General features: G+C 39.6%; 1 protein-coding gene across 1 annotated transcript; it reads right to left on the reverse strand.

Moving 5' to 3' along the window:
• Window positions 1-369: 369 nt before the first annotated feature.
• Window positions 370-4386, reverse strand: Smp_056440 (putative superoxide dismutase [mn]; the record flags this gene model as incomplete). The annotated part of the gene is made up of 3 exons (XM_018789001.1): window positions 370-659; window positions 1840-2107; window positions 4147-4386. The coding sequence occupies 3 exons, from the start codon at window positions 4384-4386 to the stop codon at window positions 514-516; spliced, it is 654 nt and encodes a 217-aa protein (XP_018654488.1). The 3' UTR covers window positions 370-513.
• Window positions 4387-11357: the final 6971 nt, after the last annotated feature.

The raw sequence follows: 11357 nt of genomic DNA on the forward strand, positions 1-11357 counted from the left end.
CACTTTGTTTTTTCATTCACATAGCCGGTTGGGCTCATGTATAACAAGATTGCATATCACTATCAGCTATCAGATCCTGTGAATCACAAGTTCATTGAAGAAAAACTAGTTATTACTAAGTTATTTGGAATCTCCATCTCACTCTAGACCTATGCATAAGGGCATCTCAAATAATTAACTATCAGAGTGACTGGTAAGCCTCAATGAAATTGAGAGCGTTTGCTATGAAATTCAGGAGTGACTATTAATATTTACTTATTTTTCTTCCAACATCTACTGACAGTAACTGTGAAGTAACTAAGTATCTCTTCGACAAACAAGTATGACGTAGGCGACTAGCGAAACTTATTTCTGAAAAGAAAAGTCAACTGAAGCACTTGTAGATTAATTTATTTCTTGAGAAATAATCACTGTGATGTAGAAATAGCAGGATATAACGAAACTACTGCTGAAAATCTTACAAAAAGAGATGATGAAACTGTTCTGAGTTTGATAAACGATAGTACAATTAAATTATTTCCTACTGAGATCGAATCGTTTAGCTACATCGCTCCAATTTATGATATCCCAAATCGCCTTTACATAGTCTGGACGTACATTTTTGTACTGAAGATAATATGCATGCTCCCAAACGTCGATTCCAAGTAAAGGCTTTAAACCTATAAATTTTGATAAAATTCAATAGATACATATTAAGTTTAAAATGGAGATGTTAATAAAGATTTTTAGTATTTGTCAAAAATCTCTACACAAATGAGTTTAAGATCACTTTCACGTTATTATTACCCGTGATAGATTGATGGCGCTAAGATATTTTTTTATGTTTACATTATAGTACCTGTCATTATTCGTAGGATTCGGTAGTGCTACGTTGTAAGAGCTTTATTTATTTATTTAAATACATACACATTGGTACACGGGGGCACAAAATACATATGCGTCAAACATCATTCGATTTGTGTGAGGGCTGGGATACTCTCTAGGTGCCCATACCGAAGCACGTGATTTTCTTAGGAGGCCAGACCCCGAGCCTTAGACCTAGAGTTCTAATCTACAAAGTGGAGCATCGCTAGGAGGCGCAGTCACACGGTATCCCGTAACCATCAAGAGGTTCATACGCCATTTGTCCTCCGAGTGTCTATAAGCATTGGTTTGGAATCAGGGTTTCTCAACTCCCCTAACTGGGATCCGCCGTATCCACAACCCGGTTAAAGCCCTGAACATTCACTTTTCGTCCTCTCAATTTTGTAATCAGCATACCTTCCGCTGGAAAGCAGTGAGTAGGACTTCCTTGGCGGTAGATTTATACTCATGTCTATGTGGGAGCATTTCGAGAGGGATAGCGAACTCTCCCTACCCTCGGGCGTACCAGGGCGTTTGAAGGCTATAAGAGCTTATCTTACCCTGTAATATTTAATGATAGTATCATTGAAATGACTTGATTATTCTTGTAAGTTTAAATTATAAACAACAATCAGTCCCCAAGTTTTGATACCAAAAAAAACTGACTGACTGAAGTTTTGATACCATCCAACTGCTCATTACGAAATAGGTAAAGAGAACTTGAGAACTGAAAGTTAACAGCTGAGAATTGAGTGCTTTAACTGCGAATACAGATTTTTTAGGTTAATTGACTTTAATTCACAGTTGTTTTGTGAATCCAATAAATACTAAATTTGTACAAACTGTAATATAGGAAGTGAAGCTTTAACGCAAGTTGAAACCACAGCTTTGCAACTAGGAGTTAGATAACAGAAAAACTATATTCCTTATACTCTGAAGCTTATTAGTTAACCAAACAGTATAATGCAGATGTGGAAAAATTGTCTTGGGATTTACCCGTAGTCCCTTCAAGAGGGTCTTGATTAGCGCATGTGGCAATTTGTAAACGCTTTGTGTTGGGATTATATCCAAGCCAACCCCAACCCGAACCCTGGACAGCAATTGTGGCAGTAGACAGCTTTGACTTGAAGTTATCAAATGATCCAAACTCATCATTAATAGCGTTAGCCAAACTGCCCGTAGGGACACCCCCACCATTAGAACTGAGATTATGCCAAAAGATGCTGTGATTGATATGTCCTCCACCATTAAAACGGAGTGCTGGCTAATAGAAAACATTTAAGAATATTGGAAAAGCAGCGAATTTAAACATAGTTAACGGGGTTCAGTACCACATGAAATTGTTTCGATTCGTCAAGCTTATCAACAAAAAGAAGCAGCTGAGTAGTATATTCAGTTCTCCTGTTAACATTATGGCGCAAAGCTGAGTATATAAACTTGTGTTTGTTAGATGAGGGATTTGATACACATAATTTAGGACGTGAGGGAGTAAGTTTGGAAGTGCAGAACGATATATTTAATGAAGGTATAAACTAATAAGCCAAACATATTAGCTATTAGTATGTCATTCTATAGTTTACTACCAGCTTATATATTCTTTATCAAGGCAAAACCATGTTTCCGACTAGAATTTTTTCCACTAAAGTCCTCGTTCCTAACTTGGAAACCAACTTTTTACCGATTTCAGTACGGACTAATAGTTGACAAAGATCAATACGACATTTACATTTCTCGGCTGTTTAATTTCTAGATAAAGCTGAGCATTAGAAAGGGATCCAAAAATGCTTTGGAAACTGAACTTTCACTAGGGTAACTGAAAACATCGAAAAATAACACCCGATCCCAAGTGCAACTCTTGTGTTTGTACCTAAACTTTATCAGCTATCTTTTATTCCATGGAAATGAGTACCTAGAAGAATATTGTGGTCAGAACACTTAAATATTCGACGGACTATTGATAAACTAAGTGTAGAAGCAACATAATGATAGTGACAAGTCTGTGTGATGGAGTTCGATGTCGAATGTCTAAATGTATGACGAGTTGCTACTACCACAAGTCCTTGAACAAATAAAATTCTGTGAGACCTAAAAAGCGATATTACATTGAGATGCGAATTCAGTTGAAGGTTATTATATGTTATTATCACTCTACAAACGACTTGGTTTTTTGATAGGAACACTTCTCCGATGTAACACTGCAATTACTCATTACTCCATGCAGTTCATATGCCTTAAAGTATATGGTGCGCAGAGCATATCGAATGTATACATAACTAGAAATTTAACCTTAACAATGAAGAGAACTAAGAGTGTGATTTTGTTACTCGGTATAACAGGAGGATCGAGTGATTCTCAACCGAAAATAGTGGACCACTCATAGAAAACACGCCAGGAACGATACAGAATAAAAAGGAAGGTGAGGGAAAAACAAATGAAAAATAAAGTTTTTAGTCTCGTTACTGCTTGCTTATAGTTTCTGAAAGATAGATAATAATCGGCTTATATTTTCTCTCATTCCTTACAATTACTAACCGATGGTCTCTACAACTAAGTACTTATTTTGACACATACCACATGAATAGGTGACATAGTACATAGAAAATACATCGAGATTTTATTTTTTTCAAGTCCTTCCTGACGTCACCGTAATACATTGAAGTGAAATTGTGAATCCAGACAAGCAATTTCTGACTTTTAACAGGACTGATGTAGTAAACCAAAAAATAGCACTGTTCATATATTCCAGTCAGATAAAAAACAATACATCAGTGATAGTTTAACTTTGAGTGTGAGGCGTAATTTGTTTTTCTAGGGACAGACATGCAGTAATATTTTTGAAACTGAGTTTTTAAGTTTGAAAACAGTAAAAAATGTGTAGAGTAAACAGCACAAAACCCAAAGAAACCCTCATATATTATAACTAATTAGTGCCAAAATGTTTAGTGTCCCGATTAGTTATTATTATCGAATAGATAAGAAACGAAAACCTACAAAAGTCATTGCCCACGTGACTTCATCATTTAGATGAAAGGGAAGACTCGGTCATATCGAATTTCATGGTAGTTTCTAGCAAAGTACTTAATGATTGCAACTTTTAAAGTCGACGACCTGTCATGTGTATGGATGTCTACACAACTGATTTAGGTTTCAAAACGTGAAAAAACCTACACACCTTTATATTACAGTATGAAGCACTACGTAATAACCATTTGAAGTGACATTCAAACGTACAAATACTCCTTCAAAGATTATATCATTTTACACTACTAGTTATACCACGGCGATAAACAAATGTGGACTGACCTGAAGAGAGATCATTTTTGTAACATCACTTTTCGAGATAGCTTCAGCATACTGTTCCTCAGCAATATTGAGATTATTAACATATGTGGCATGATGTTTAGAATGATGCAACTGCATAATTTCTCCTGATATTACAGGTTCCAAAGCGTTAGGTTCATACGGTAAAGGGGGCAATGTATGTTTAAAGCGTAGTCCATAATTACGATTGATACTGGATCTAAGAATGCGCGAAGTGGCCATTGGAGCACGAAAAGTTATAACTCGCTTACACGCGCGCTATTTAAAAGGACAGTGGTATTGTTTCACGTTGAGTTTAATTCACTGTTTTGATCGTAAATTACGTATCAAAACTACCGTTTACACTTTAATTGAATTTATTTCAGTTAACGTGACATTGTATTTGTGTGTTTTGATTCTGCTTTTGTGTATTTACTGCATCAAAGCATTCTTGGTCGACTGAGGCTTGTTTATTTGATAAGGTTGTGATTTATCTTACATATCTACCTTGCCTATCATTTTGTTTTATTCTAAGATGGTCGGCTCTGTACACAAGTGTGGACAGCCATATTGCTTATTCCCCGTGGAAGAAGGGATGCAATGTGACGATTGTAAGAAGTGGTTTCATAAAATGTGCACCCGCTTAAGCCCTGCTGCCTATAAAAGGTGCTCGAAACCAAATTCTCATTGGCTCTGTATGTTTTGTTGCTCAAGTAAGACATTACTCATTCAGGAAGCCATCAGCCTTCTAGTGTTAGCTAAAAAGGTCGAAGTAGGCCGTGCCGGCAACATAGATACTGATAATGAAGATTGTATCAGTGTCGTAAATGCTGCCATGGCAGGTACCAGACACCCAATTTCGCAACATGAAGCAAAAATTTGTACTCCGGTACAACCAATGAAAGCCATGCCATTAAGTACTGAGGGACCAGTCGCTTTAGCAGCGACTGAGGACCCGGCTAGAACCACTATCGTCCAGAATAGTTCCAATCTGGATGCTGAGAATAGTGGCAAATGGATTACGCGGAAACGCAAAAGAGACGGAAAAACACCCAAAGAAAGCGCGCGTATAGTCGGTAAGTCATCGTTGGACTCACGTCCTGAGCATCAGGCAACTCCGCTCAAGTCCAAATGTAAGGAAATAATTAATACTGTTGTGGATGGAAATAGTCTGACTTCACCAAATGTTGTTGGGAGTAACTTGCTTGACCCACATGACACTGTCATAAAGAAAGCTAATAGCAAGAAGCCGGTAGCTAACCGGCAGGATCTGACATCACGGTCAAAGGCCGTGAACACGACGTTTAAGGCAGTTAAACAGGTGCCTAGTGTAATCATCTGGAACTTGGCAGAATCGAAAGACACTGATCCCGCTAAGAGACATGCCCACGACCTGCAGTTAGTGGGATCTCTCATCAGAAATATACTGCCAGAGGAGGTCCCAGGGGTACATATCTCGAAAGTCATCAGACTTGGTAAGTATGTTGGAGGCGAAACCCAACAGAGAAGGATCCTCAAATTAGTACTCGGTAATTTTGAGGAACGGGACGTATTACTAAATAACTCACGCAAAACTCGTGACTCAAACATTCGTATTCGACCTGACTGGCCACTTGAGGATCGGATCAAGTGGAAGAATGCCCTAACAGAGTTAAAAACTCGAAGGCTAAACGGTGAAGCGAACCTTATGATTAAGGGTTTTCGGGTAGTCAGGTCTTGGAAGCCAATGCTTCCGAGACCTGTGTGGGTAGAACGCATGTCTCCAAAAACACCCTAAATGTGTGTTATACGAATGCTCGTAGTCTTCGGAATAAGATGTCTGAACTAAGTTTGATGGTAGACGACTTAAATCCGGATATAATTGTTATCACCGAAACTTGGCTCACTGTAGATATAGACTGTTCTCCAGTCATTTCAGGCTACATCTGTGTCAGAAGTGATAGAGTTAGAAGTCGCAAGGGAGGAGGCATAATATCATATATTAGGGACCACTTCCGCATTAACTCGATCATATCGGAGGCGCATGTAAGTGGTACGTGTGAGGTAGTATGTTGTACAATTAGGTCTAGAAACGGGTTAGTGACGATAGGAGGAATATATCGTAGTCCGTGTTGTCTCGCTGACGACTTTATCCTAAAACACGTCTGTTCTTGGAGTAAAGCAGAATGTTGTCTCATCGTTGGAGATTTCAATGCACCCCATATAAACTGGATAGAGCTCACAGCTCCAGGTGGGGGTTTCGATAGCGTCCTTCTGTCATCAATTATTCAATGTGCACTTGTACAATGTATCGTTAAGCCAACACATATAGACTTGGAACATAATCCGTCATTGATAGACCTTGTCCTCACACACCACTGTGAAGATATCGTTGACATTCAACATCTTCCCCCACTGGTGAATAGTGACCATGTCGTACTTTCCTTTAAGTTCCGGATACATGGTATAGAATTTGCATCAGCTCCACCCCGTCCTAATATCTGGAGAGCTAATATTCCGGCAATCAGGGACTATGCTATCTCAATTGACTGGTCGGTCGATGCTGATGGATCGATTGATGATGCATGGAATAGGTTTAAGTCTACGTTCGAATCCGTAACTCAACCGTTTATCCCATGGTCAGCACGTAAGTTATCATATTGCCCTCCATGGATTAATAAGGAAACCCGGAAGCTGTTGAAGCGTAGGAAACACTTCTGGGACTTATTCTTGTCAACAGGTCAGGCATCATTTAAGTGCGAATATAAAAAAATCCGGAATATATGTAAAAAGACCATAGCTAAATCCCGCACGGCTTATGAACGACAGTTGGCATACGATAGCCGTACCTGTCCGAAGCGACTGTTTTCGTACGTTAAAAGGCGGACGAAACGTAGTGATGGTATCCCCTCATTACTGTTAAGCGAAAATTCAGCTTTATTGGCTGAATCTGATCTGGCGAAAGCGGAGTTATTTGCTAACTATTTCAGTGAAGTCTACTCTACGTGTAGTGTTACAACTACTTGTCCCGTTGACAATGAGATACCAGCCATAGGACCTTTACACGTGACAGAGGATATAGTTCTTCCTTTGATAACTAACCTAAAACCTTGTAAGATACCGGGCCCCGATGGGTTACACCCACGTTTGCTGTCGTCGCTTGCGGACATTATCTCAAGACCGCTCACGATGCTCTTCAACATGTCCCTTTCACAGGCTCAACTACCTAGAGACTGGAAAGACGCCATAGTTAGTCCTATATTTAAGGATGGTCAGAGACGGATAGTATCTAACTACCGGCCTGTTAGCCTGACCAGTATAGTAGTTAAGTTACTTGAAAAATTAATTCAGGCTAAGCTACTGAGCCACATTGATTCGTACAATCTGTTAACTCCCGAGCAACATGGGTTTCGTAACAAGCATTCATGCTTGACTAACTTACTCATTGCGAGAGAGGATTGGACAGCTGCCCTAGACAACGGCCTGTCTGTCGACGTGATATTCATAGATTTTAGCAAAGCGTTTGATAAGGTTTCACACTTAGGTCTTAGGCAAAAGCTCTCGAGCTTTGGAATAACAGGTGCTATACAGGAATGGATAGGAAGCTTCTTATGTGACCGCAGACAGAGAGTGAGAGTCAATGGAACTCTATCCGAATGGAAACCGGTCAAAAGTGGTGTACCCCAAGGCACCATCTTGGGCCCTTTACTTTTCCTTCTGTATATTAATGAACTACCTTTATTACTTAAGTCGTCGACGTTATTGTTTGCGGATGATGTTAAAATCTGGAGAACAATAAGAAATGAGACTGATCGTTGTAATCTACAAGCAGATTTAGACGAATTAGTTAGGTGGGCTCATGATTGGGGCCTGGAAGTTAATTCTAGGAAGAGCGTGTTCATGCACATCGGGCACGATATTAGTTACCACTATACCATTAATGGTACATCTCTGCCACGCGTTCATGCGCATAAAGACTTAGGAGTAATTATAAGTCACGACTTAAAAACTACAACGCACTGCAGTGCGGTTGCTTCCAAAGGCTATCGCGCGCTATGGTCGCTTCGCAGAGCATTTAAATGCTTTGACGAGGATATGTTTCGAATTTTATATCCCACCTATGTAAGGCCACACTTAGAATACTGTATCCAAGCAGCTAGCCCTTGTCTGATAAAGGATACTAAATCGCTTGAGCGTGTCCAGCGTGTAGGGACAAAATTAGTAAAGGGTCTTTCCAAACTCCCTTACGATGAGCGTTTAAAACGTCTAAATCTTTTCCCCTTATCTTATCGTAGGACGCGAGGTGACCCTATACTGGCATTTCGTATCTTTAATTATGATCTGGGTGTTAATATGTCTTACCTTTTTGCTCCCTCCAGCACTAATAATCTCCGGGGTCATAGCAAGAAGGTTCTGAAACCGCGATCTAATAAACTAAAGGTGGGGTCCCGTTTTTCTCATCGAGTGGTCAATGACTGGAACGCTTTACCAGAACAAGTGGTATCAGCACCATCAGTGAACATTTTCAAAAAGAAGCTGGACCTTCACTGGAAGGAAATCTGTCAGGATTAACACAGGTTCATCAACCTACTATCCTTATTACTGAAGACTGAAGACTGAAGACTGAACTCCTGTAGCGTCTTCAACTCCTCGCGCACTTCTATGCTCAAATTCAAACCTCAAATCCTGGTTGTTGTAAACAGCAAATTACTTGTACTCTGCGATCTGAGTCTGAGTAGAAATAGAATACTTTGAGTTTCTGAGAAGCATGACTCCTGTTATATTTTTTATGAATCTAACGATGTTGTTCAATGTATCCTTTTCCCAAACTTAACCCTCTAGGGATTGGAAGAATTCTAAAGTTAGTTCTATATTTAAATACGGACAGAGACAGATCGTATCCAACTACTGGCCTGTCAGTCTAACCAGCACAGTATTTAGATTATTCGAAAAAATAATCCGGACTAGGTAATAAGGTCATATATTACGTTACAATCAGTTATCTCCTGAGCAACACTGGTTTCAAGATAAGCACTCATGCTTAACCACTTTACTTATTGCAAGAGAGGATTAGAAAGCACTCCGAGATAACGATTTGTCTGTCGATGTTACATCCACAGATTTCAGTAAAGCGTTTGATAGGGTTTCCCGCTTAAGTTTTATGCAGAAGCTATCGAACTTTGGAATAACAGGTGCCGTACAAGAATGGGCAAGAGACTTCCTCCTTGGCCAAAAACAGAGGACAACAGTAACTGGAACACCTTCTGAGTGGCGGCTGGTCAAAGGTGATAGACCTTAAGGCACCAACCTAGACTCCCTCATTTTTCTCTTCTACGTCAATGAATCAACGCGACTGATTAAGTAAAAGACATTATTCTTTGCAGATGATTTTAGAAGCTGTAGAATGATAAATAGTGATGCTGATCATTTTGATCTCCAAGCTGTTCTAGACGAATTAGCTGGGTGGTTTCAAAGCTGGGGCTAAGAAATTAATTCTAGAAAGAGTGTGGGAATGCACAGTATGCCAATATGCAGTCGATGGTGCATCGCCACCATATGTGTTGCAGCACTAAGACTTAGTTTGTCTTTGGTCTGGCATATTGAGTAATATCTTCACTATACGAGCGTTTTCAGTGGGCTTGGTGTTAGAACTGTGTAGCAATTCATATTCGGAAAGATATCCACAGTTCCTTATGATGTTCAAAGTCGTTGGGAGGCCGCTTACAAGTCGTCTACGTTCGATGGCGTTGAAATCCATTGATTTAAGCCTTAGCCTTAAAGCCTCAGATTGAATTCATGAGCTACCTTCGTAGCTAGCTGTTGGATAGTTGTGAAATTAAAGTTTTAGAAAAACCTTTTTTGACATATTCAGCAGGAGGCAAAGCTACTATAGTTTCCATTGAGGAATCCCACAATTCAATGATTCCAACCATGAAGAAGCTCGCGCGAATATTTTGGCTATCTCTTTCGTGTTCTATCCCAAGGTGGATATCTAATCGAACGCAGTTTAATGCAGTGTCATCCAGATTACCTATCAAGGGGAAAGGAATTATAAGCCATACGGTACATCATAAATACATCCATCCTAATCATCCCGTTCTGCGTAGATTGCAAATTATAAATCATAGGTGAACTAAGGTTTACTCTATATTCTAAGCATCGTTTCGACTGATCTCCCCTAAACTCACTCTGTGTGGCATCGTTTTTCAGGTAACACTATATGATACAGGGGTTTTTCCAGAGGACGTTACAAATAAACGCTAGAAATGGCTTTGAATAGTTCCAGAGTTGGGCTATCTAACGTCCTGGGAAAAACCCTAACATTAGGTCTGTCTTGTTGGTTGCATGGTGCAAATGGGAACGAATATCTTAACCGTATAATAGACTGGATACCATGTCCTTTGTTTAAATGGAGAATATAAGGTAAATGCTACAGCACGATTTATGGATGGCACTCTGTACTTACTGATGTCATGAGTGCTAACGTTTATGATGGCTCGATCGTAAATCCTATGCAGATTTCCTAGAATAGTAGAGATTTAAGAGGGACCTTGAATCTCCCAAATGGTCGAGTAGTCGAATTCGGTATTCTGGACCACAAAAAAACAATAACATGAACGGTTAAATCACTGGGCGTTGTCGAGTACTACCTAGTCTTGTAAACCAATAGGACATAGCAGATTGAAGTCCGATGTCCGTATCAATTAGCCGAAAAACCACTTGATCTTTGCCGCTATGTATAGCTAGAAAATTGACCAGTACTTGAAAAACTGCACCATGATATCACCTTTGTATATATACATGGCCAGCATTGCCCCACTATGATGGTAATCTACTCGAAACAAAAGAACAATAGGTCGGCTGAATTCAGACCCACTAAGTTCCACACTACGCCAAGATTGTATTCCATCCTGTTTAAAGTGGCACCTTTTTTCTTGTTCCATCGCCTTAAGACCTCTTTGTATTTAAATGATGTTCACACTCCCAAATGTCCATGTTATTGTGGCAAAGACTGTGATTGATATTGGTGGATTGTTCCACACATATTATCCTCTAAACCCCATTACGGAAGCCACTTGCCGTTTACGAGTTCCGTTTCAGTACATTCATCATGATATGTCATTTTTTATCCGCAAACTTCAGCACTTCAAAGACACTGGAGTTGAAATATATTGTTAGATGCATTTCTATCGACACACTTCAGTTGGGCGCTTCGAACTTTTGGAGTAGGTTAC

The sequence above is a fragment of the Schistosoma mansoni genome, chromosome W, assembly GCF_000237925.1.
Source record: "Schistosoma mansoni strain Puerto Rico chromosome W, complete genome".
In the NCBI taxonomy this organism is placed as follows: Eukaryota; Metazoa; Platyhelminthes; class Trematoda; order Strigeidida; family Schistosomatidae; genus Schistosoma; species Schistosoma mansoni.